The following is a 27,810-nucleotide window of genomic DNA, read 5'->3' as shown; positions in this document are numbered from 1 at the left end:
AACAATGAAGAAATAGCATGCGGTAAAGGCAAATTCACTTTGGTGCCAGCTTGATCTACTTGCGTAAATTGCTCGTCGTTATCGCTAAAATTAGAATCACTACCGTAAGCGTCACAAAGCGAAGCCAAGGCCGCCATTTTTTGACCAGAAATCAGTTTTCAAACTGGCACTTTTTAATCAAATATAAGGGAAAGCACCCGAAAAACCATTGAAGCGTGCAAAAGTCGTAATGAAACATCATAAACTTTCGATGTTACGGTTCAGAAAGTGTTTCGCTTTACAGCCCAAGCGGTCAATTATATAGACTCAATTTCAAGCGTGTTGACCGGGTAAAAATGTCATAAAACAAACGTAGATAACAAAGAATCGTAAGGCTTTCGTCAGCGGAAAGTTCCGGTGTTGCGAAACTGACCAAGATTAATTTCTCTCACGTGCTAGAGCGGCTTATCAGATTAATAACGCACGAGTATCGTGACGAGGCGAATTAAAGAGTGACGTGCGTTAATGAATGAATGTCTGTAAAACAATTAAAAGCGATAAAATACAATTTTAACTACATTATCTCCCCCCGTTTACAAGAGCTTTCTTGCAATAAAGTTCGTGGCCGTTAGGAATCCGTGTAGTTCTTCAGCACTTATCTTCATGAAGTCTTCGATGATGAGGAAAACATTGTCTATTGGTTCAAACTCATTCGGATGTAAACAAACAATAGGTTGTGTGCGTCGTGCATTTGTGTATAGCGTCGCGCGTATTAATGTTCATTTCTTCGTTGATTCGTTGGTGTCCTTTGACGATGAGAGGTGGTCAACGGGCGTTGGTATGGAGTTGATTGATTGAAGGTCTGTCTTCAGATGCCGCCTCCAACGAATAGCAACGTATGATGAGTGGATAGTGTTGTGTTCAGTGCACCCTGGATGACGTAATAGCTTACGTTGGTGTCTTGAGATCAGCGTTTCAGCATAAGCGCACGGATGAATGGATTGATCAGTCAATGTTCCTGTTTTGGTTCACAGACACGGGGATTCTACTCTCAGAACTTCCTTCTATGTTGCGGAAGCTTAAAAACAAGGATGTTGTAAACTAAGCAAGCTATTGTGCAAGTACCAGGAACTTTTGTTTTACGTCAGATCATTCCGCAAAACCAGTTTGGAAAGTGTGTCATTATTTGGTGTTTCGTGCTTTGTGATTCTGGTTTCATTAGAAATCTCTCCAGTTCTGGTGTCTTGCTGTAATGGTTGTGCACACATCGCCTGTCACAAATTGGTGATAATCATTAACAATTTCAGCCGGAGTTCATTAAATTAAAATCATAATGTCATCTTAAATAAACTGCATTATATTCATAAGACCGATAAGCAGAAACGTTGAGAGCCAATAACTCCAACAAGTTTCGTGTCTTCCCGCGTTGAAAACGAACCATTGTGTTCGATCAAACTTACTTTTCATATGAGAAATGATCCAGGGACTGTGAGTGGCCTCGTTTGAACACAGTTGCTCCCTGCGCCGATATCGCCAGAGTGAGAAGGGTTTGACCGAACTGCGCGTCGTGATTTTCAACTTTAAACAAGTAGGATCCGTATCCGGGCCACCGACGTGCAAGGTTAACATATTCAGCCTGAAACAAATTGTTGAGATAAAATGAATTAGACGGAATGAAGAGAACGCGAAATATGCTGAACATAAAATTATGCGAATAATATTTAAACATCAAGCACCCAAATACAATGCCAATAAATATCAACCACGGGCAGAGATGTCCCGACATCCAATAACACAAAACTCCAGTCTTATTGTTTAGTGAGATTATTGTGATACTGACCACGGCGTCTTCTTGCGGCATTCCTCTCAATCTCCTCCATCTATCCAGGACGTTTGATTTGACATCCTGCAGTTCCTCCAGGAAGAGAGTCCTCTTCATCTCACCGCTCTCACCTTCCTCCTTCACCTTCTTCATCCCTCTCTTCCGGAACGTGTTGAAAAGACTCGACCCCTGAAAGAATTAAAATCTGACGAAACTCTTCGTTGACAAAAACGATTTGTTAAATTTTAACGTTTCGGCCTCAATTAGCTTCGTCCACAAATTAAAATTCTTTGTTGTTTTACTATCTATCAATATACGAGCTGATTTAAAGAATGACGATTAGTTGTGGAATACGATTCATGCGCGGTTGGTGCCAACGTCCAAATATAACTTAATTTTGTTTTGAACAAAAACGACTTGAACGCGTGTGAACAATAAATATGCGGAATAAAATGGCATGGGCACCGATAAAACCACAAGTCTATCGAGTCAGGCCCCCATGGGATCGGATAACTAGCATGGGATGAAAGGATGTGTTCGAAGTGGGGCAGATCTACGTGGCGAGTTTGAAATTTTACGTAATTTATGAGAACGTCTTAATTACCGACAAAATCAAATTGAGACCGAATAAAAACCTTTACTCACAGAACGTTTCTTGGCTGGCATTGAGTTTGCATTTAATTCATTCGAGAAAGAATCGGTTCGTTTGAAGTAGAAGTCTTCGTTTTCGTTTGTGATCTCGTAAGCGGCCATCAACTTGTTGATTGGATAATATTTGCTATATAATATATGGATAATATATAAGTCTTGAAAATCCATTGGCAGTTTTATATTTTTATGCTTTTTTGTTGGTTAAACGGAACGAAGCAATGAAGATAAAGTTTCGGCTCCACTTAAATAAACTTACTCAGTAGAGCATTTCAGCAGTGGTGAAAGAGTTAATGTAGATTTCGCATGTTGCGCCACCATAGCAGTTAATCACAGTGACCAGGTCCCTCATCTCCAGCACAGCACAAATCTCAGCAATGGAAGGAACCATCTCACGTCGACGTGACGTCTGCTGACTCAGCGCATTTTCACCGAACTCAGCATAAGCTCCACCAAGAGTGCCAGGAAATCGCTCTTGTACCCTGATAACGGATGTTAATAAACAAACGGTGAAAAGGGATCCCTGAATAATCATTACTGTACAGATTCCCAGGCATCTTATGGCACATTTGTGTGCAGTCAACAGCGCGAGGTAAGATAACCCGACCCGCTGTAATGCAAAACTACTGCTTAGTAGCAAGTGCTTCTCAAAGTGGCGCACGCCCCACCAGTTTGGCCAGGCAAAATCGTCGGTGGACGTTAAGGTTTAAGACATTTCTTGGCTTATCTCTCATTAAACGAGCATTTTGTTTCAAATTTACTGGGAATACAAAGCATTGAGGCAAGCAATAAATTCTGGTTTACCAACAAAAGTGGGGTTAGAGATGTTTCAGAATTAGCGCTCAGACCAGATATTCACAAACTTTTCGTCTGCGAAACCTATAACGATTGTTTAACTTAACCAAGAACCCCCAAATTCAGTAAACCTTTTGTGTTAAGGGTTCCGCGAACTCTACATTGGATAACGAAGTTATTTACACACTTTGGTGACGTCATACCTCTTTAGATGCAGCTTCAGGTAAGACAGCAAGGGACGTGATGGGTGGTACGCACAACACATACAAGCTATGAGATGCCAGTAATGCGGACATGACGTCACATGAAGCTGGTCAAACATTTGCTCGTCTGTGGTGAGTTGGAGGGTGTAGATGGCGGTTTGTTTGATTAATTGGAGATAAAGCTCGTCCTGGAATAGCTTGGAGCCGTGGCACACTCGCATGATCGCCTGAAACGAACAGATAGATAGTTTGTTGGCTGCACGGTGTCGCAATGCTTTTTGATTGTCTGTTTTGAATGCTTATTGATGTCAAGTAAAACTTTGATATAAATTGTGATATGTGAACATCATTCCCCACTCATTGCAAAGGAAGATCCACAATTACCTGACAAACGTCATAACATGTGCAAATATATAGGGGAGGAAACTCAATTACAGGCGGGAATTCGAGAAATATCAAAAAGCAAAATTTAAAAACGATTTTTTCATTTTTTTTACCTGGAGTGATTTCGCTTCCTCCTCAATGTTCTGGAAAGTCCGTTCTTCCATTTGAAGGAGGACGTTAAAAATCCTCACAGCCTCGTCCCTCAACGTGTAGTGGTCGTCACGAGAAGGCACCTGTGAGCGAACAACGGTTGATTATGATTTCTATGCCTTTTTTCTAAGTAGCGAAACTATTAATTTTTTAATTTTTTTGGAATAATCAACTTGGTTCGTTAGCAACACAACAATGTGAGCAATGTTACGTCGCAGATAGTTCGGGTAAGATGATATTGACGTCATCGTGGTTTTATGACAACCACGTGGATACTTGCAGCACTATTAAGTTTGCGTTAGCATTGGATTCTGGGACGGATAGTTGTAATAATTGCAGGGTCACCTGTTCGTATGGAAGGAATAGCAAAGGGGATCTTAAAGGTTCGCTTGATTGCCTGAAGATTGGGTTCCTTTTGTAGATTAAGTCGATCTCCTTTTCATTGTCATCTGAACGCTGTTGCAACATACACAAATTTTTAGCCATAGTTTCATACACTATGGTCAATATGCTAAATATAAGTGAAAGAATGAAAGCTTTGGGCAGAGTCGATTTGTTAACAACATTGTAATAATATTTCCTGATGTGTTTTTTAAGCAGGTAATTTCAAAGCAATACGCTTTTCGCCTGGCTACCTAAGTGGCAGTTGCCCTGAAAGCAGATTACTCCAAGCAATAAGTTCAGTTTCAATTCTACACTTCTGTACCTTGATCTTGTCCATTAGGATCTTTGTTTTGGTGATAATCAGAGGTTGTCCATCTATCATAGCCTGGATCTCACTGCTCCAGATGTTCGCGTCTTCCTCTACCTCCGTGCTGAGTCGGGGGGTGTGCTTCCTCCCGTACACCACAATCTCCAACAAACCTGTCTGCGTCTGTAGTGAAATAGAGGTGGCGTAACTTCTAGTATAAAAAGTGTGGATCAAAACTACAGCTGCCGGTCAATGTTCAGTAATATTACACAAAAAATCACATGCTTAAAGGAATCAACGTATATTTCCCTTGTATTATACCAGACTGATCCTGTTTAAACAAGTGCTTTTTGTGTAGGCAACATACATATTATTAAACTTTATTACATTCGTTTTATGATTTTAAGTGTTACGTGTTTTACATGGTAAGACGGAATCGTCCAACTATACAGGCTCTCACAGCGAGGGTTATTAAATCCCTCAAGCTGGACACTGCCTTGCCACGTGACGTAGAGCACAGTATGAACACGAGGCTCTGAAACTTGCCTCTCGACTTGATTGAGGTAACGCCGCTCCAATTGACGGGCATTCCGGCGCACAACAACATGCCCAGCCTCGACACGTGGTTGCATGTGCAAACTTTTCGTTGCCACCGTTTGATTTGTGACACAAATTTGTACAGCTTTAGTCAAAGTGAGATTTTCTTTTTTATGGAATATCACAAAGTCCACACACAATTTGATCTCTTATTAACGAATCTTGCAACTTGCAGAAAGGTTATTTAATTCCATTATATATTGGTCGATGGGCTCATCTTGATGCTGATGTCGAGAAAAAAAATTGTTCCTCTCAAAAGTGACATTGCGTTTTGGACAGCAATATTGTCCAAACTGATGTATTACGGCTTCATACCCTGCTTCGTCAAAAGATTCTTTTCGAAGTGCTGAGGTGTCCATTTGCACTTGCATTCCAACTGTTTCGATTGCACAAACGATGTCTACGTCATCGGCACTTTCCTCTCCGTCGAAAGTTGTATCGTCGCCTTGTGGAAGTCGGTACTGTACTGAAATTGGTTCAAGAAAAGTGCCCATCGAGCCAACCTGTTGGCTGCCAAAGCAGGTGTCGGCTTTTGTTGACCAAATAAAGATCAGTGGTTATCAGGATGAATCTTCTTCCAAACAAATATTGAAAGAACTTCTTTAAAGCGTAAACGATTGACAAAGCCTCCTTTTGAATTTGACTGCAATTCCTCTGGCTTTGTGTCAAAGTTTTCGATACATTAGCAATTGGCCGCTCCCTGCCGTCGGGAAAACGGTGAAACAACGTAGCACCAATTCCAACACTTGATGCGTCACAGGCAATACCAACAGGAATGGATGGATTGAAATGAACCAACAGTCTCTGGATAGCAAGTCCTTCAGCGAAGGTGGTCCTTGGCAGACCAACCACTGAAGATGGTCCTTGGCAGACCAACCACTGACCAATATATCATCTAGATATACTGCAACACCCGTTAGGTCTTTAGTGATTTCATCCATATTTTCTTGAAAATAAGCTGGCGCAGAACTGATACCAAAAGGCAATACGTCCTGCAATAAAACTCCGCGATGCGTGCTCAGAGCAAGCTTCTTCCGACTTTTTGGTCCCAACTTGATTTGATTGTACGCATCCGCCAAATCGATCTTCGTGAAGCCATAACCACCACATAACTTTCGCATTAAATCTTCTGGTAATGGCAATGGGTGACGATGAACTTCCAATTGTGAATTGACAGTCACTGAATAATCACCAGAAATTCTTAATGCAGGCTTTTGCGAAGAAGTGATTGATTTCCGGACCGGAACTATTGGCGTACCCCAGTCGTTTCCTTTTCTTATCCCGGAATCCAAAACCTGGGACAAATCACTCTGCATAGCGAACGCAACTGAACGCGGTTTGCAGAAAACTGGTTTTGCGTCGTCCTTGAGTTGTACCTCCAGTTCATAATCTTTAAGACAGCCTAGATTGGGCTTAAACAGTTCTACAAATTCACTGCACAACTTGACACACTCTTCATATATTGATATATCTTGCGGTTCTTGGGCGGTTACGGCTTGTAGTACCTCTCCAGCTTGTAAGCTTGACTTGCCGTACAGAACTTTGTCTAACGAAATACCATTTTCTGTATTCCGTTCCGCTCCACCAAATTCAGACGTTGAATGTCGCAGACGTTGAAATGAAGGTAAGCTACCTTTCCGGAATCTGCACAACTGGTAGCAGACGTAAATGTGCCCATCACCGGCAAGTTGTGCCTGCTTGCAGACTGATACTGGGACGTTGCTTTGAGCAGCTTTGGAGAACCAATCTTCTTCCATGTTTCTTTTGACAGAAAATTTCCGCCTGTAGCATTATCAAGTTCTATGTTCAGCGAACGATCGTTCATGGAAATTGGAACTTCCAACTTGAGCGTGGCTGCTGCAATATTGGAAACACAAGTCAGTTTCTCAATTCTTTTAAGGCCATGGGACGTGCGCTGTCGAATCTTTTTGCGGCAAACGGATTCCAAGTGTCTTGTTAGGTGACAAAAATGACAGGTTGCATTCTTGAAACGACATTCGGAAGCCTGACGCGAAGTCTTGCCACATCGATAACATTTTCTCTCTTCAGGTAATTGCACCGACCTCGAATCCACTTTACGTTTCTCCCACGGTTTAGCTGTAGCACGTACCTTGAACAACGAAGTTGATGGCTGCGTCCCGTTAACAGTTTCTTTAGCCACTTTGGCAGCATCTTCGGTTTCGACCGCAATGTCAATTGCACGAGCAAAACTCAATTCGTCATCCTTTGTCCTGAACAGAGCTTTCAAAACCGCTTCGTTTTCAATTGAACAGATGAAACGAGTGCGCAAAGCTTCATCCAATCGATCTGTGATGGATGCAAAGTCGCAAGTTGCTGCGCTTTGTCGAATGCGAACAGCGAGCTCTTGAATGGTTTCACCCGGCTTGCGCTTCATGTCGGTCCAAAACTTGTTTCACGGACTATGAAACGTTTGGGGTCGAACTGAAACTTCATATGTTGGACGATTTCTTCTAACGTGAGCTCGTTGATATCTCTTGGTGGCGATTCCTGTGCAGCCAAATTGAAAAGTTTGAAGATGAAAGCCAAAGCTAAAATGCTGTTATACATTAGTAATAGTAAACGTTTCGAACACTAACTGCGTTCATCATCAGTACTACAATGAGTGCATGCAAGAAAAGCGTCAGGGTAATAAAGGACTGAGCAGGCAGAAGGGAAACAGCAGCAGCACCAACGCGCAACAAGCCAGAGGCATGTCGCGTGACAACAACATGGGAGCACAGCAGCGACGTCATCATTAACGATATGTCAGGCCGCTGTACGGACCTAGATGTTGAATAGGTAAATCTTCAAAGTTATTAACTCCAAATATTTTGCACCCAAATTGAAAAGCATCTCGTACACAGCTGAAGATTGATTCGTCAAAAATACTTTTGCCAGTCGATCGTCGGGTACCACGTGAGACCAGTAGTCAACCCACAGCTCTGATGTCGAATCAAAAGGCGAAAAATTTGGCGTATTTAAATGAGTTACCGTTGATGCCATTCCTTCCCTCGATCCTTCACTCGAGCGAGGCTTCCCCAGAATTGCTATCATTTGTTCTTGGTGTCGACGTTCTTGAATTTCGCATTGACGTTCTCGGTTCGTTTGAAGTAGAAGTCTTCGTTTTCGTTTGTGATCTCGTAAGCGGCCATCAACTTGTTGATTGGATAATATTTGCCAATGTCAGCACTGGAAAAAGAATCCATGTTTTATATTCGCAAGATATTTATACAGGCTGCAAATGCTGAGTGGTTCATTGCTTGCACTCATTTATACGAGATTTAAAGATTTTGTTTTTGATCCATTAGCATTTTTATATTTTTATTTTTGGATTTTTTTGGGGGGGTTAAACGGAACGAAGCAATGAAAATCAGCTAATTTAAATATTCATTAAATTGAATTAAGATCAACTACGTCTTGTTCCCGAACAAACCAATTAAATGTAGCCATAACTCGAAGCCAGAATCAATGTAGAAGTTTACAAACTCTTGCAGTCGAGCGCACGCACTTTAAGTTATTTAAAACCGACTTCCATTGCCTAGATGTATTTTGATACGCAGTGACGTCATTCGTTACGCCAGGTCTGATTGGGTCCTCGGAAATTCAAAGGTTTCCGGCACATTGAAGGAGGTTTTAAGCAAGTTACCGTTGCGTCGTGATTACTGCTTGGAGTTTGCTCGGGTCTGTGTAGTTGGAAACGCAACGTTATCCAGTTCAGATCAAGCTCGTATTGCAGCTGACCGTCTATCATAGCCTGGATCTCACTGCTCCAGATGTTCGCGTCTTCCTCTACCTCCGTGCTGAGTCGGAGGGTGTGTTTCCTCCCGTACACCACAATCTCCAACAAACCTGTCTGCGTCTGTAGTGAAATAGAGGTGGCGTAACTTCTAGTATAAAAAGTGTGGATCAAAACTACAGCTGCCGGTCAATGTTCAGTAATATTACGCAAAAAATCACATGCTTAAAGGAATCAACGTATATTTCCCTTGTATTATACCAGACTGATCCTGTTTAAACAAGTGCTTTTTGTGTAGGCAACATACATATTATTAAACTTTATTACATTCGTTTTATGATTTTAAGTGTTACGTGTTTTACATGGTAAGACGGAATCGTCCAACTATACAGGCTCTCACAGCGAGGGTTATTAAATCCCTCAAGCTGGACACTGCCTTGCCACGTGACGTAGAGCACAGTATGAACACGAGGCTCTGGAACTTGCCTCTCGACTTGATTGAGGTAACGCCGCTCCAATTGACGGGCATTCCGGCGCACAACAACATGCCCAGCCTCGACACGTGGTTGCATGTGCAAACTTTTCGTTGCCACCGTTTGATTTGTGACAGAAATTTGTACAGCTTTAGTCAAAGTGAGATTTTCTTTTTTATGGAATATCACAAAGTCCACACACAATTTGATCTCTTATCAACGAATCTTGCAACTTGCAGAAAGGTTATTTAATTCCATTATATATTGGTCGATGGGCTCACCTTGATGCTGATGTCGAGAAAAAAACTTGTACCTCTCAAAAGTGACATTGCGTTTTGGACAGCAATATTGTCCAAACTGATGTATTACGGCTTCATACCCTGCTTCGTCAAAAGATTCTTTTCGAAGTGCTGAGGAGTCCATTTGCACTTGCATTCCTACTGTTTCGATTGCACAAACGATGTTACGTCATCGGCACATTCCTCTCCGTCGAAAGTGACATCATCGCCTTGTGGAAGTCGGCTTAAAACATCAGCATTATTGTGTTCGTTGGTTTTTCTGTACTCGATGGTGTATTGAAATTGGTTCAAGAAAAGTGCCCATCGAGCCAACCTGTTGGCTGCCAAAGCTGGTGTAGGCTTTTGTTGACCAAATAAAGACATCAGTGGTTTATGATTCGTTATCAGGATGAATCTTCTTCCAAACAAATATTGAAAGAACTTCTTTAGAGCGTAAACGATTGACAAAGCCTCTTTTTGAATTTGACTGCAATTCCTCTGGCTTTGTGTCAAAGTTTTCGATACATTGGCAATTGGCCGCTCACTGCCGTCGGGAAAACGGTAAAACTACGTAGCACCAATTCCAACGCTTGATGCGTCACAAGCAATATCAACAGGAATGAATGGATTAAAATGAACCAACACCTGGTCTCTGGATAGCAATTCCTCCAGCTGATTGAAAGAACGTTCTTCTTTTTGACTCCATTTCCAAGGAATGCCTTTCTTTGTGAGACGATAGAGTGGTTCTGCTACAGTTGAAAATTCTGCGGGCAAAAATTTTGCATAAAATTGTACAGATCCAAGGAAAGACCGCAGTGTTGGTACATCGTGTGGAGCAGGCATACGTTGTACAGCGTCGACTTTGGCACCCTTCGTGATGCCCTTGTTGGAGAGAACATGGCCAAGGTACTCAACCTGCTGTTGAGCAAATTTGCATTTTTCCTTCCTGCAACGTAAGCCTTTGTCTTGGAGCCGTTACAATAAACGTTTGAGATTGTGAAGGTGGTCCTTGGCAGACGAACCACTGACCAATATATCATCTAGATATACTGCAACACCCGGTAGGTCTTTAGTGATATCATCCATAATTTCTTGAAAATAAGCTGGCGCCGAACTGATACCAAAAGGCAATACGTTCTGTAATAAAACTCCGCGATGTGTGCTCAGAGCAAGCTTCTTCCGACTTTTTGGTCCCAACTTGATTTGATTGTACGCATCCGCCAAATCGATCTTCGTGAAACCACCACCTAAATTTCTCATTAAATCTTCTGGTAATGGTAATGGGTGACGATGAACCTCCAATTGTGAATTGAAAGTCACTGAATAATCACCACAAATTCTTAAAGCAGGCTTTTGCGAAGAAGTGATTGATTTGCGGACCGGAACTATTGGCGTACCCCAGTCGTTGAACTTCACTGGAGTCCAAATTCCTTTGCTTATCCCGGAATCCAAAACCTGGGACAAATCACTCTGCATAGCAAACGGAACTGAACGCGGTTTGCGGAAAACTGGTTTTGTGTCGTCCTTGAGTTGTACCTCCAGTTCATAATCTTGAAGACAGCCTGGATTGGGCTTAAACAGTTCTGCAAATTCAGAGCACAACTTGACACACTCTTCATATAGTGATATATCTTGCGGTTCTTGGGCGGTTACGGCTTGTAGTACCTCTCCAGCTTGTAAGTTTGACTTGCCGTACAGAACTTTGTCTAACGAAATACCATTTTCTGTAGTTCGTTCCGCCCCACCAAATTCAGACGTTGAATGTCGCAGACGTTGAAATGAAGGTAAGCTACCTTTCCGGAATCTGCGCAACTGGTAGCAGACGTAAATGTGCCCATCACCGGCAAGTTGTGCCTGCTTGCAGACTGATACTGCGAACCATCGTTAATACAAATTGGAACTTCCAACTTGAGCGTGGCTGCTGCAATATTGGAAACACAATTTAGTTTCTCAATTCTTTTAATGCCATGGGACGTGCGCTGTCGAATCTTTTTGCGGCAAACGGATTCCAAGTGTCCAGTTAGGTGACAAAAATGACAGGTTGCATTCTTGAAACGACATTCGGAATCCTGACGCGAAGTCTTGCCACATCGATAACATTTCCTCCCTTCAGGTAATTGCACCGACCTCGAATCCACTTTACGTTTCTCCCACGGTTTAGCTGTAGCACGTACCTTGAACAACGAAGTCGATGGCTGCGTCCAGTAAACAGTTTCTTTAGCCATTTTGGCAGCATCTTCGGTTTCGACCGCAATGTCAATTGCACGAGCAAAACTCAATTCGTCATCCTTTGTCCTGAACAGAGCTTTCAAAACCGCTTCGTTTTCAATTGAACAGATGAAACGAGTGCGCAAAGCTTCATCCAATCGATCTGTGATGGATGCAAAGTCGCAAGTTGCTGCGCTTTGTCGAATGCGAACAGCGAGCTCTTGAATGGTTTCACCCGGCTTGCGCTTCATGTCGGTCCAAAACTTGTTTCACGGACTATGAAACGTTTGGGGTCGAACTGAAACTTCATATGTTGGACGATTTCTTCTAACGTGAGCTCGTTGATATCTCTTGGTGGCGATTCCTGTGCAGCCAAATTGAAAAGCATCTCGTACACAGCTGAAGATTGATTCGTCAAAAATACTTTTGCCAGTCGATCGTCGGGTACCACGTGAGACCAGTAGTCAACCCACAGCTCTGATGTCGAATCAAAAGGCGAAAAATTTGGCGTATTTAAATGAGTCACCGTTGATGTCATTCCTTCTCTCGATCCTTCACTCGAGCGAGGGTTCCCCAGAATTGCTATCATTTGTTCTTGGTGTCAACGTTCTTGAATTTCGCGTTGACGTTTTCGTTTGTGATCTCGTAAGCGACCATCAACTTGTTGATTGGATAATATTTGCGAATGTCAGCACAAGATATTTATACAAGCTGCAAATGCTGAGTGGTTCATTGCTTGCACTCATCTGTACAGGCTGCAAATGCTGTGTGGTTCATTGCTTGCACTCATTTATACAGGCTGCAAATGCTGTGTGGTTCATTGCTTGCACTCATTTATACAGGCTGCAAATGCTGTGTGGTTCATTGCTTGCACTCATTTATACAGGCTGCAAATGCTGTGTGGTTCATTGATTGCACTCATTTATACAGGCTGCAAATGCTGTGTGGTTCATTGCTTGCACTCATTTATACAGGCTACAAATGCTGTGTGGTTCATTGCTTGCACTCATTTATACAGGCTGCAAATGCTGTGTGGTTCATTGCTTGCACTCATCTATACAGGCTGCAAATGCTGTGTGGTTCATTGCTTGCACTCATTTATACAGGCTGCAAATGCTGTGTGGTTCATTGCTTGCACTTATTTATACAGGCTGCAAATGCTGTGTGGTTCATTGCTTGCACTCATTTATACAGGCTGCAAATGCTGTGTGGCTTATTGCTTGCACTCATTTACACAGGCTGCAAATGCTGAGTGGTTCATAGCTTGCACTCATTTATACAGGCTGCAAATGCTGTGTGGTTCATTGCTTGCACTCATTTATACGAGATTTAAAGATTTTGTTTTTGATCCCTAAGCATTTTTGTATTTTTATTTTTGGTTTTTTTTTGGGGGGGGGTTAAACGGAACGAAGCAATGAAAATCAGCTAATTTAAATATTCATTAAATTGCATTAAGATCAACTACGTCTTGTTCCCGAACAAACCAATTAAATGTAGCCATAACTCGAAGCCAGAATCAATGTAAAAGTTTACAAACTCTTGCAATCGAGCGCACGCACTTTAAGTTATTTAAAACCGACTTCCATTGCCTAGATGTATTCTGATACGCAGTGACGTCATTCGTTACGCCAGGTCTGATTGGGTCCTCGGAAATTCAAAGGTTTCCGGCACATTGAAGGAAGTTTTAAGCAAGTTACCGTTGCGTCGTGATTACTGCTTGGAGTTTGCTCGGGTCTGTGCAGTTGGAAACGCAACGTTATCCAGTTCAGATCAAGCTTGTATTGCAGCTGACCGTGGTTTAATGTCACTCGTACCTGGACAAGTTATAACTGATAGAGTTGAAGGTGAAGTTTAAACCAAGTAGAGATGCCAGATGTAATTTGCGATGGATAACTGGACTGCAAAACTCGTTTACAAGGATATGTGTTTCCTTTGTTATCAGAAAACAACTTTAATCATAAACAAATATTCTCAACACTTTCTGTGCGGCTGACTTATATCTGCATCAAAAAATCCTTAGCGCACAATGTTAATTGACGTAAAAGTACGTTTTTTAAATGCGGTTGGATGTTAGTTTTCGTCGAGACCAAGCGGTCCACGTGATGAATGCGTGATCGCCGCGTGTCTAGGTCGACGCATTGCGATCACTAAGGCATTACGTGACTTGTGGCAGGTGCCTTTTTACAACGCGTGACGTAAGAAATCAAGCAGAAGTGACTTTTGTGTCGCAACAATTGACAAATCAGTTTGTCCTAACAAAGTTTTGTGGTGTATTTGGCAACGATGTACATAACAACAGCATTCTTTTCATTGCGTTCGTTTACTGATGTTGTTGAGACCTCAGTAGACGGGATAATGCAGTTATGCGCAATTAACAATCAACAAACGCACGCACTGGGCACTTCCTTGCATAATTGCTGGCCGCACTGAAAGTTTTACATTAAGTAACGTAACATTGGTCAACAGTTTAAGGTTGGATTATGCGCAACATTTATTTAAACTCCACATTTATCATTTGCATTATTTTCATATTTGTTTCATCTACGCAGCATAAATGTGTATTGATTTTCGCCAGCAGGTCTCAGTGAATCTTCCATATTTTCAGTGTAGTTGTTAATTAGGTAATTTTGGTGCAAATTAAACGTTGACGTTTACTTTGTTAATTTCCATGTGATGACTGAGCAACTATTTACAGATTTTCAAAGTCTAGCTTGTTTGAAAATGTTTAAATTTATTTTGTTTGGAGTTTTGTTGGTCGGCCATCTTGTTATAACTCACCAACAACAACAAGTATGCAGAGTTGTTTCCATTTGTGACGGACAACAACAAGGATCAGAGATAGAACATTCCGGCTTGAAAGGTGCCAGAGGAGAGACAGGAAGACCAGGAAAGATGGGACCACGTGGACCTCGAGGTCACCGAGGTGAAAAGGGAGACCAAGGACCTGTGGCTGGCAAAGAAGATTTGATGAGACTTGTTACAGGTATAACATTCTTCTCTAAACACTTTTCGACAAAATTTAATATTGGATAGGGAAACTTTAACAAACCAAGCAGTACAGATAGATATTTGATACAAACACAGCAGTACAACAAATCCCCTACACGGTGAACTCTCATAAAATCATATTAAAGTAAATTCATCGAAGATTTTATTCACAGAGTTGTCGAACAAAGTGGATCAATTGCAAGGTCAACTGAGTAACACTTCCAACAGTTGAGTTTCATTTTCATATAAATTGATATCTCACAGATGTGTCAAGATAACAAATGCTAAAACCTTTGCCCGTAACTCACGTCATGACTCCCTTCTGCCCCTAGTGGTGTAAATACCTGCGTACTCACCAATCACGTGACAAAACTCAAATCCCCTTCGTAAAGGAACAGTCCGTCGGGGTTACTACAGGTCACTCATGTCGTACCACCCACAATAAAAGCAGATTATTTTTGAAAATAGTTTGTTTATGTCAAGTATTGTGTTTTTATTGTTTGTTAGTTATCTGACTTACACTTGCAAGCCTCGTGGTACGACACAAGTGACCTGGATATATGGCAGAGATTTGTTTTGTGCAAAGTAAGTATTGCATATAGCAACCACAGTCAAGATTTGCATCACTTGTCAGGGATTAAGCTGAAGCTTATTTTTAATAGGATTTTTCGGCTTAAAGGATTTTTTTACCATTTAGCCCCAAACTATTTGACTGACGAAAACATGCCAACGTAAACGTGAGTTTTGTTGACAGCTTTGGCGCACAGAGTGGATCAACTGCAGAGTGAGCAGAACCTCACATCTAACAGTTAAGTTCATGCACTTAACATCCAATGTCCACTCACACATCGAACATTTTATTCACAGAGTTGTCGAACAGAGTGGATCAACTGCAGAGTGAGCAGAACCACACATCTAACAGTTAAGTTCATGCACTTAACATTCAATGTCCACTCACACATCTAACATTTTATTCACAGAGTTGTCGAACAGAGTGGATCAAATGCAGAGTGAGCAGAACCGCACATCTAACATTTAAGTTCATGCACTTAACATTCAATGTCCACTCACACATGGAACATTTTATTCACAGAGTTGTCGAACAAAGTGGATCAACTGCAGAGTGAGCAGAACCACACATCTAACAGTTAAGTTCATGCAGTTAACATTCAATGTCCACTCACACATCGAACATTTTATTCACAGAGTTTTCGAACAGAGTGGATCAACTGCAGAGTGAGCAGAACCACACATCTAACAGTTAAGTTCATGCAGTTAACATTCAATGTCCACTCACACATCTAACATTTTATTCACAGAGTTGTCGAACAGAGTGGATCAACTGCAGAGTGAGCAGAACCACACATCTAACAGTTAAGTTCATGCACTAGACATCCAGCGCCCATTCACACATCGAACATTTTATTCACAGAGTTGTCGAACAGAGTGGATCAACTGCAGAGTGAGCAGAACCACACATCTAACAGTTAAGTTCATGCACTAGACATCCAGCGCCCACTCACACATCGAACCTTTTATTCACAGAGTTGTCGAACAGAGTGGATCAACTGCAGAGTGAGCAGAACCACACATCTAACATTTAAGTTCATGCAGTTAACATTCAATGTCCACTCACACATCTAACATTTTATTCACAGAGTTGTCGAACAGAGTGGATCAACTGCAGAGTGAGCAGAACCGCACATCTAACAGTTAAGTTCATGCAGTTAACATTCAATGTCCACTCACACATCTAACATTTTATTCACAGAGTTGTCGAACAGAGTGGATCAAATGCAGAGTGAGCAGAACCGCACATCTAACAGTTAAGTTCATGCAGTTAACATTCAATGTCCACTCACACATCTAACATTTTATTCACAGAGTTGTCGAACAGAGTGGATCAATTGCAGAGTGAGCAGAACCTCACATCTAACAGTTAAGTTCATGCAGTTAACATTCAATGTCCACTCACACATGGAACATTTTATTCACAGAGTTGTCGAAGAGAGTGGATCAGCTGCAGAGTGAGCAGAACCGCACATCTAACAGTTATGTTCATGCAGTTAACATTCAATGTCCACTCACACATCTAACATTTTGTTCACAGAGTTGTCGAACAGAGTGGATCAACTGCAGAGTGAGCAGAACCGCACATCTAACAGTTAAGTTCATGCAGTTAACATTCAATGTCCACTCACACATGGAACATTTTATTCACAGAGTTGTCGAACAGAGTGGATCAACTGCAGAGTGAGCAGAACCGCACATCTAACAGTTAAGTTCATGCAGTTAACATTCAATGTCCACTCACACATCTAACATTTTATTCACAGAGTTGTCGAAAAGAGTGGATCAAATGCAGAGTGAGCAGAACCGCACATCTAACAGTTAAGTTCATGCAGTTAACATTCAATGTCCACTCACACATCTAACATTTTATTCACAGAGTTGTCGAACAGAATGGATCAACTGCAGAGTGAGCAGAACCACACATCTAACAGTTAAGTTCATGCACTTAACATTCAATGTCCACTCACACATCTAACATTTTATTCACAGAGTTTTCGAACAGAGTGGATCAACTGCAGAGTGAGCAGAACCGCACATCTAACAGTTAAGTTCATGCAGTTAACATTCAATGTCCACTCACACATCTAACATTTTATTCACAGAGTTGTCGAACAGAGTGGATCAACTGCAGAGTGAGCAGAACCACACATCTAACAGTTAAGTTCATGCAGTTAACATTCAATGTCCACTCACACATGGAACATTTTATTCACAGAGTTGTCGAAGAGAGTGGATCAGCTGCAGAGTGAGCAGAACCGCACATCTAACAGTTAAGTTCATGCAGTTAACATTCAATGTCCACTCACACATCTAACATTTTATTCACAGAGTTGTCGAACAGAGTGGATCAACTGCAGAGTGAGCAGAACCACACATATAACAGTTAAGTTCATGCAGTTAACATTCAATGTCCACTCACACATGGAACATTTTATTCACAGAGTTGTCGAAGAGAGTGGATCAGCTGCAGAGTGAGCAGAACCGCACATCTAACAGTTAAGTTCATGCAGTTAACATTCAATGTCCACTCACACATCTAACATTTTGTTCACAGAGTTGTCGAACAGAGTGGATGAACTGCAGAATGAGCAGAACCGCACATCTAACAGTTAAGTTCATGCAGTTAACATTCAATGTCCACTCACACATCTAACATTTTATTCACAGAGTTGTCGAAAAGAGTGGATCAAATGCAGAGTGAGCAGAACCGCACATCTAACAGTTAAGTTCATGCAGTTAACATTCAATGTCCACTCACACATCTAACATTTTATTCACAGAGTTGTCGAAAAGAGTGGATCAAATGCAGAGTGAGCAGAACCGCACATCTAACAGTTAAGTTCATGCAGTTAACATTCAATGTCCACTCACACATCTAACATTTTGTTCACAGAGTTGTCGAACAGAGTGGATCAACTGCAGAATGAGCAGAACCGCACATCTAACAGTTAAGTTCATGCAGTTAACATTCAATGTCCACTCACACATCTAACATTTTATTCACAGAGTTGTCGAAAAGAGTGGATCAAATGCAGAGTGAGCAGAACCGCACATCTAACAGTTAAGTTCATGCAGTTAACATTCAATGTCCACTCACACATCTAACATTTTATTCACAGAGTTGTCGAACAGAATGGATCAACTGCAGAGTGAGCAGAACCACACATCTAACAGTTAAGTTCATGCACTTAACATTCAATGTCCACTCACACATCTAACATTTTATTCACAGAGTTTTCGAACAGAGTGGATCAACTGCAGAGTGAGCAGAACCGCACATCTAACAGTTAAGTTCATGCAGTTAACATTCAATGTCCACTCACACATCTAACATTTTATTCACAGAGTTGTCGAACAGAGTGGATCAAATACAGAGTGAGCAGAACCGCACATCTAACAGTTAAGTTCATGCACTTAACTTTCAATGCCCACTCACACATGGAACATTTTATTCACAGAGTTGTCGAACAGAGTGGATCAACTGCAGAGTGAGCAGAACCGCACATCTAACAGTTAAGTTCATGCACTTAACATCCAACGCCCACTCACACATCTAACATTATATTCACAGAGTTGTCGAACAGAGTGGATCAAATGCAGAGTGAGCAGAAACGCACATCTAACAGTTAAGTTCATGCACTTAACATCCAACGCCCACACATACATCGAACATTTTATTCACAGAGTTGTTGAACAGAGTGGATCAACTGCAAGGTCAACTGAGTAACACTTCCAACAGTTGAGTTTTACTTTATTTAAATATAAATCTTACATATGTGTCAAATTCTGAAAACCTTTGCCCGTAAGTCACGTCATGACTCGCTTCTACCCCTAGCTCTGTAGATACTTGCGTGCTCACCAATCTACACCAGTAGGGGCAGAAGCGAGTCGTGACGTGTGTTACGGGCAAAGGTATTGGCAAACCCAACATATACGTCATCACGTGCGAATCAGAGAGGGTTCCATCTGGCACCGGTATATTCTGGTCATAATCAAGGTCGTGCAAATATTGTGTGGTTTTCACCGCCTACTTGCTTGTGAATGAGTTTAACTCAATACTTCTGCCAATCTGATGAGTTTTAACCGTCTGCAGATCTCCAGAATCTCATATATGCTGTTTTGCCGGTTTCCTGTAAAGCTTCAGATCTTAAAGGTCGCCAACATCTCAGATCGGGAGATAAAGTTTACTGTGAAGATGGGTGGCAGGTATTGATAATGTGGTAAATATCACTAACACAGGGGTGGGCAATCCCTGGCACCAGCGCTATGTTGGGTAAGCGAGGTTATTATGCACGCCAAGTAATTTCCGATTTCACACTACAATATTTAACCATACGCCCGGGATTGTGTTGTTTATAAAGGTCAGGAAATTACACACGAAAGTGAAAAGTCATATATTGACATGGAGGTCATCTAACATTTTTAGACCAATTTACCGCAAATCAGTGTCAAGTGTTTTACTGGATAAATACCAGGTGTTCCAGCGTCGTTATGATGGATCTGTGAGTTTCGATAGAGATTGGGTGGATTACAAGAACGGGTTTGGGGATCTATCAACAGAATTTTGGATGGGTTTGTATTCCAATAAAGCAATCCTTAACCAAGTACAAATGTTGCAAAACTTTGCGTAATAGTTTGTTTTAGTTTAAAATGTACCGCTCTTCTGGCATAAAATATACGTGCTGTATTTTTACGACGCTTCGTCTGCCATGCGGCGAGACTTCATCAGGTATTGATGCCGCAATTTCAAAGTAAACTGCACTAAAACATTGAGGGGCACAAAAACGGACACGTTAACACCGCTTGTCAGATCACGTGGCAGAGGCAAAACAGGAAACACTGCGGGAGGCGCAACAGTTACAACAAATTGTTATAAACTGCCGGAAAGTAAACACATTGTTCTTTGTCGTTGACGCATCCACTGTTTTTGTGAATGTGGATCGACTCAAGAATGCTAAAATAATCGCTCCTTTTGTTGGGCAATAGTCCGCACCATGTAAAAAACTCCCGCGAGTTTGCAGTCGAGGTACGGAGCTTACGAGTGGAGCAACATGACAGCATGGTATCCTTTGATGTGATGTCATTGTTCACCAATGTACCGGTATCCCTAGCAATCACCACTGTTATGGCACGCTCAAAATATACTGGCAATAACCCGTAAGGATGAAACGCCCACTAGCGGAACAGATGTTATTCCCTTCAACCCTGGCCTTAACGAAACATTGCGAAGATTGATGTCGGATTAGGCATTAAAATCTATACTAAGCCCCATACAACGCTTGGCAATGTAATTTCACGACCCATTGCTACGGAAGCTTCCGAGCCAAAGGGAATGGTCTGTTTAATACCATGCAAATATTGCGATGGTATTTACATCGGCGAAACTAGAAGGGCCTTTAAGACGCGACTGAAAGAGCATCGCCGTGATGTCGCATCGAAAGATGCCAGCAAGACTGCGTTGGCCAAGCATGCGGTGACACTGCGACACGAAGTTGCCTTCGATAAAGCCCTTTCCTTGTTCTGGAAAAGGAGTTGGACCACACCAAGCGGCTCTTTCTTGAGTCGTTTCACACACACAAAAACAGTGGATGCGTCAACGACAAACAACACTGTGTCTACTTTCCGGCAGTTTATAACAATTTGTTGTAACTGTTTCGCCTCCCGCAGTGTTTCGTGTTTTGCCTCTGTCACGTGATCTGACAAGCGGTGTCAACGTGTCCTTTTTCTTTTTTGTGCCCCTGAATGTTTTAGTGTAGTTTACTTTGAAATTGCGGCATCAATACCTGATGAGGTCTCGCTGAATGGCAGACGAAACGTCGTAAAAATACAGCACGTATATTTCATGCCAGAAGAGCGGTACATTTTAAATTGCAATATGCCTGTGGCAGCAACAGGAGTTCCAGCTTTGTTTTAGGTTGAATACATTTACCGAACACATTGTTATAACTTGTACACACCCAGTTAAATATACAGGCCAACCAAGCAAAACGTTTCAAGTACGCTTCGTAACAATCCTAGAGTCACTATAACAGTATCAGTTAATTCAATTTAAATTCCAGTGTTTTCAGCAATATTATTACAACCAACAAATTTTATCAGGTTTGGAGAAACTGCATCAAATCACCAGTGCGTCCACTAGATGTCGCCTTCGTGTTGACCTTCAGGATTTTTCCGGAGGTCAAGGATTTGCCGAGTATAGGTAAGACTATGACGTATTTAACGTTTTCAATTTAATGCCTTTGTTCCAACGATAATTTACCTGATGCTGCCAGGTCGTCATAACTAACAAAATCTTAAAAGTCATTAGGGAAATACCCTCCTTATTACGTCAGATTCACAAAATTCGTGTTTTAAGTTTGAAGCAACACAGAATATTCTTGATGTGTTTCAATGCATTTACTCGGTTCGGAATAATTATGAAAACAAAAAGTTTAGATACCGCACACACATAGGGATGGTAATCAACTCGAAACGACCCCACATCACCGCTCTTGAGGTTTGCGCGATCGCTTGGTCGCGGATTGCCAGGACCGAGCTCAGTGGGGCTCGGATTGGGTCGAACGTCACCTTTTTGCGCAGTTCAAGCGAAAATGACCACGGTCAAACCGTTTGACAATTGATGGCAGCAATCCAGTGAATATTAGTGCTGTGTCCCGCATCGATATATGGGATGAAAATGGTTATTATATTCTCCATCTAACACCCATGCATAATCCAGTGTTTGAAATTTCGATTTTCTGCTCAACATGCTCGGCCCCCAATGTTTTGAATAAGGCAACAAAAATCCCGTAATCGCGACGTGTAAGACGCTGACACAACTTGATTGTCAGTGTATAAGTTGTATAGTGTAAACACTCTGTGTTCTCTTTGCCCACCCCTGGGTTAGCTGCTGGTCGTTGCGTGGTTGATTGGATATTGTTGGGTCTCTATGCAAGAAAATGGGTGCATTGGCCTGCAGAGTTAATTCCTTAGGCCAGTGGTTCTTATCCGGTGGGAAATTTTAGGGTTGTAGGTGGATAATTAGTCGGCACCGAAATACACAAAAGTAGTCGGAAAAGAAATATAATGATCTGTATTCACTGTGTGTTGAACACTTATTGGTAATTGGTAATGCCATGCGGTAGAAAAAGTTAAAAAAGTATAACAGATTTGGCGCAAAATAAATAATGTTAAGAACCACTGCCTTAGGCGACAGTGTTGCAGGAAAGTGTGTTGCCCAGATGAGTTTATGCGGTCGTTTTGCCCAACTCCTTGTGGTAAAATCTTAAGTGCCAAGTACTGACCTTTGCCAAAACGTTGCATCTTGACTGGAAAGTTAGATTTATCCGCTTTGTTCTTCAGCTACAATAAAACCTCTTTGTAATCGCCTTAAATGAACGTTTAACCGAGGCACACGTACCCTGCCAGCAGTGACGTAGGATCAGAAATATTAAGAAACTCTGTCACAAACAACATAGTTAAATGCGGGTTGCAGAATAGTCTCGGCAAAAACTCATCTAACTTTTGCTTCTCCTGTAAGATATTCCAAATACATCTTGCAATGTCAGCATCGTATGCTTGATTGACATCTTATTTAAATTGAACAGGTTTCAGGTTGCTTAAAAATTGACCTCCAGTCGTTTGTGAACTTAAAGTTGAAAAATAACTGGGTTTCCTTCTCAAAACTTCTAATCCCACCTTGTGTTTATTGCTTAGTTGACAAATAATTATCCCACACAACACAACACAATGTATGACACATGTCGTTTATTACGTCATAAAGGGTTTTATGTTTAACAATCATTTCCATGAGCAACAAACCAATGTAAGCGGATTGATTTAAAACAACAAATTATCGGTTGTTATTTAAATTACTTTGCATTAAATTAAACATTATGACATTGTTGTTTTCAGTACTTTCAGCATTGGCGATGAAGGAAGTTCTTACACAATTACTATATCCGGATATTCGGGGAATGCAGGAGATTCCATGACTGGGTCCTACAATCTAAACGGGATAAGATTTACAACACGCAACAGAGACAATGATAGGTGAGTAATAACGATACAACGAGTCTGATTATATTTCTGTTTTACTAACGAAGTAAATCGAGTTGTTTTAAAAAACATAAAATGCATTTCCTCAAATTAGTTGATTTTCGTTGACAAAGTTAACCGCCCACCCTAAATCAACAATTGTAAAAATCAATTGCTCTGAAACAGGGGGTTGCGTTAAAGTTTTAGTTAAGCGCAAGTTTTAACTGAGTTTAAATAAGTTGTAACACAGAGTTGTTGACAACCGACTTAATTATAATTGCAGGTATCCAAGTGTTAATTGTGCTGTGACTTGGGGTGGAGCTTGGTGGCATCGTGCTTGTTCAAATTCCCAACTCAATGGTCCGTGGTCGAGAACTTCTACTAGTGTCAACACTATGAGTTGGAGGTATTGGAAAAACTCATGGAGCGGAATAATGAGCTCTAAGATGAAAGTGAAATGCGAGTAAATGTTGGGGAGGCTTAAAGTGACGAAAATTAACATTGCGTCGTTAGTTACCATGGCAACGTCGTGTTGATTTACAATTATTGACAGACATTGTAAATACTTTCACCAGTTTTGATAAAGGCTTTAAATCGTAAATAACACGAAAGCAATTATACCGAACCGAATTTATTCCACAAATCCTTACAATTTTTGTGTTAGTAGCGAAAACTTTGCCATTTTGCATGTTTGTTATTATCATGGTATTTGTAGAGCGTTACTTAAAACGTCTACACAAATAATAACACTGCCGTATATCTGACTCCTGATAAAAAGGCTGCTATCAAACCCAAAGTCAATCGATCAGTTTAATACATAATAAACAAGCGCACGAGGATTAACAATAACACGTTACAAACCACGCGTACAAAAAGTCTTTGTCCTATATGTCCTTTGTCCTCTGTCCCTTCGTATATTTTTTACGCAAAAGACATGTGGCCTATATAGAAAATGCATACCGGGTTATTTGAGTTCGGATTACCACGTGACTCATTTGAAAAGGCGGCTTGTTGCTGGAAGTGTCAACGAACGAATAGCACGTTCGCCGTAAATGAGTTAAACTTGGTTTACAGCGTGATTATTATCCGAAGTTATTAAAAAAACGGTTGATGCCAGAAAAACACAACGTAATAATTGCAATTATGACGTCGACACTACATATTCTTACATTTTGTGCGTTTCGGATGCCACTTCTTCCATAGAATTATGTCAACGTGTCAATTAGATATTGACAACATATTCCGTTTTATCATTCCTTGTATATCATGTCGTTGTTGTAATATCGCATGCAACCGTTTCCATGCTTTATGTTGCATATCATGTCGTTGTTGTAATATCGCATGCAACCGTTTCCATGCTTTATGTTGTATAACATGTCGTTGTTGTAATATCGCATGCAACCGTTTCCATGCTATATGTTGATAATCCATGTAAATATAAACATTGATCCATCAGATTTGACAGTTGATTTCTGATTCGAGGATGTCAGTAAATTTGATTCAGTTCAGTTCGACTTTCTCTGATAAACCCCAAAAATGCAGTCACGCCAATTCACCGCTAATATTTACAGAAATGCGCGGATATCGCGGCGCCATTTCACCGACTTATGGGAAAGGTTTTTTGGGAGGGTAAATTGTGTAAAAAGGTTTCTTGTCAACATCCAGGTCCTCATTGCAGCCCAAATGATGACGTCACGGCCGTGGGCATTCGAGTGGCGTCTGTCACGTGTTTCATTTGTGTTGTTGTTTTTGTCTGTTCAGTTACCTGCCTACCTCTGCGCACACATTGCTGCAACTCATTCTTACTTGTCACTGATGATGAACACAGTGGTGTTTGAAACATTTGCTTCGGCATGAGTAGCATACTAGCTTTGGCTTTCCTTTACAAATCATTTTCTTGTCACCTCCCAAGGTTAGACCTTATACACTCTTGTGTAACAACCTAACTTAACGCAGCAGTTTGTGGAGGACACAGACGCGTCTGATGCGTCTGCCGGTTGCATTCCATGGCAGAATGTAGATGGCATGGAGAGAGTGAAGTTTTGTAGAATTGATTCCTGAACTCGAAATAAATTACTCGATAAATAGAATTTCCAGCCACCAAACACCAAGGGTCATGATGTCAGCTTCAGGCCATGTTAAAAACCAGAATTTTCCGACAAGATCTCAAAATACGAATTTCTTTTCGATCCCAATTCAGGGTTTGTTTCTTTTTCAAAACCGAGCGACAGTGAAACAATAGCAGTAATTGGAACGTAACAATAAGCAATTGTGACATCACAGGCCTCAACTGGCTTGCCGCAGACATACAAGGAACTGTGTTTATTAAACAACCAAATCGAAGAAGCAATAAATTGATGCAAATGTACAATAAATAATATTAGACAGATAACATTGTTAAAAGATAGGCAGTCTAAGGATAAAAGGGTTGACAACAATAGGTACGAAAGTGGTTGGAATATTTCATGTTACGTGGTGACGTCGTCGTGTTGGTGACGTTATTTAGATGTTAAAATTAGGCGGAAACACATGTTTTGGGTGCGGTTCATGATTGCGGCGAAAAATTGTGAAATAATATTGAAATTACAAATCACAAGTTAAAATGCCATGAGTGGGACTGACAACTTTATCACTGGTTGTGATTTCTATGGTTATGGAATTTGGTTTCCCGAAAAACAAAATAGACAGAAAGATCACCAAGTGCTTCACGACAAGAAAGAATATGACTAGCGAAAAAAACATGTGAAAATGGCAAAACAAATAAAAATCGTAACTGCAAGGTTTAAACACTGGAGCGGAGTATTGAGAGTGGGTGTAAGCGTATATGCCGAAACTATAAGATACATGATCCTGTAAATAAACCTTATTGGACGTGAAAGACTTGGAACAACTCGCGAGCTCGTTCGGGTCCAACGACACCCTGGTTAACTCTGTGGATCCTCCCAACCGACGAAAGTTTTTGCTGAGTAATGTCACAAAAACATGCATCGGCGAAGGTAATATTGTGTGGTAATGTGGAAGCCATTGAGATAGATCGCTGTGGTCCATATGGTGACCCTGTGGAAAACCCCTGATTTTAACATTCAAGTTTGTGGCTAGAACGACAAATGCTAAAGTTTCGTTAAAATCTGAACGCAATAAAATTGCTCGGTGTCAACTTTCAATGCTTTCGGCGGAAGAGGGCGGTGACGTAAGCTCGCTTGAGTTTCACAATCTCGTTAACTTGTTCTGCGGTGAAGGAAATGTCCCCTCTTGACCCGGTCTGAAGTCTGAAAACATTCGCAGATCCCGCTCCGAAAGACTGGATCCTGAGAGGAAGACACAATAACATGTTCAACTCAAGGAATGTAGCTGCAGAATCTTGTTTAATTGTTTGGAACAGTGGTTCTGAGACTTTTCAAACGTCAGAGCCGAATTCGAAACCGGCCGCAGCAAACCCGAGACTCTATTTGAAAACTTTATTTGTAAGTGGGCATTTGACCGAATCAAACATTTGGGCCGTAGTTTACCAACAATTTTGTTTTCTGACGCCAAATAAACTGCAGGGAAATATGGACTCCACGTTACCCCACTACTATGGTTATGGTAAGTTTATGTTTCGTAAAATAAACTGCATTATATTCATAAGACCGATAAGCAGAAACGTTGAGAGCCAATAACTCCAACAAGTTTCGTGTCTTCCCGCGTTGAAAACGAACCATTTTGTTCGATCAAACTTACTTTTCATATGAGAAATGATCCAGGGACTGTGAGTGACCTCGTTTGAACACAGTTGCTCCCTGCGCCGATATCGCTAGAGTGAGAAGGGTTTGACCGAACTGCGCGTCGTGATTTTCAACTTTAAACAAGTAGGATCCGTATCCGGGCCACCGACGTGCAAGGTTAACATATTCAGCCTGAAACAAATTGTTGAGATAAAAGGAATTAGACGGAATGAAGAGAACGCGAAATATGCTGAACATAAAATTATGCGAATAATATTTAAACATCAAGCACCCAAATACAATGCCAATAAATATCAACCACGGGCAGAGATGCACCGACATCCAATAACACAAAACTCCAGTCTTATTGTTTAGTGAGATTATTGTGATACTGACCACGGCGTCTTCTTGCGGCATTCCTCTCAATCTCCTCCATCTATCCAGGACGTTTGATTTGACATCCTGCAGTTCCTCCAGGAAGAGAGTCCTCTTCATCTCACCGCTCTCACCTTCCTCCTTCACCTTCTTTATCCCTCTCTTCCGGAACGTGTTAAAAAGACTCGAC

At 41.3% G+C, this 27,810-nt stretch overlaps 1 protein-coding gene, 1 long non-coding RNA gene and 1 pseudogene across 3 annotated transcripts; 1 reads left to right on the top strand and 2 right to left on the bottom strand.

The window, feature by feature from the left end:
* Nucleotides 1-27,810, bottom strand: part of LOC145907427 (unconventional myosin-X-like) — a 63,560-nt pseudogene that overhangs the window by 14,511 nt on the left and 21,239 nt on the right.
* On the bottom strand, nt 201-27,309 carry LOC145907464 (uncharacterized). 2 transcript variants are annotated; one of them, XR_014402882.1, is made up of 3 exons: nt 27,262-27,309; nt 1,123-1,250; nt 201-1,057 (listed from the first exon to the last, which is right to left on the bottom strand). It is a non-coding gene; the product is annotated as an uncharacterized LOC145907464 (long non-coding RNA). The 2 variants fall into 2 exon arrangements; XR_014402883.1 differs by lacking the exon at nt 27,262-27,309 and adding an exon at nt 1,440-1,477.
* On the top strand, nt 14,857-18,929 carry LOC145906388 (uncharacterized). The gene is made up of 5 exons (XM_082993803.1): nt 14,857-14,947; nt 18,532-18,585; nt 18,645-18,698; nt 18,758-18,811; nt 18,871-18,929. Exons 1-5 carry the CDS (start codon nt 14,857-14,859, stop codon nt 18,927-18,929), a joined length of 312 nt encoding a protein of 103 aa, XP_082849929.1.

The sequence above is a fragment of the Ascidia mentula genome, chromosome 6, assembly GCF_947561715.1.
Source record: "Ascidia mentula chromosome 6, kaAscMent1.1, whole genome shotgun sequence".
Lineage (NCBI taxonomy): Eukaryota > Metazoa > Chordata > Ascidiacea > Phlebobranchia > Ascidiidae > Ascidia > Ascidia mentula.
Note: the sequence above shows the minus strand (reverse complement) of the source record. Positions and strands in the feature narration are given on the sequence as shown.

Coding starts and splice junctions, on each gene's coding strand:
- LOC145906388 (XM_082993803.1), top strand. CDS start 14,857: ATGGGACCACGTGGACCTCGAGGTCACCGAGGTGAAAAGGGAGACCAA. Junction 18,699..18,757: donor GCAGAACCACACATCTAACA/GTTAAGTTCATG, acceptor TTTTATTCACAG/AGTTTTCGAACAGAGTGGAT. Junction 18,812..18,870: donor GCAGAACCGCACATCTAACA/GTTAAGTTCATG, acceptor TTTTATTCACAG/AGTTGTCGAACAGAGTGGAT.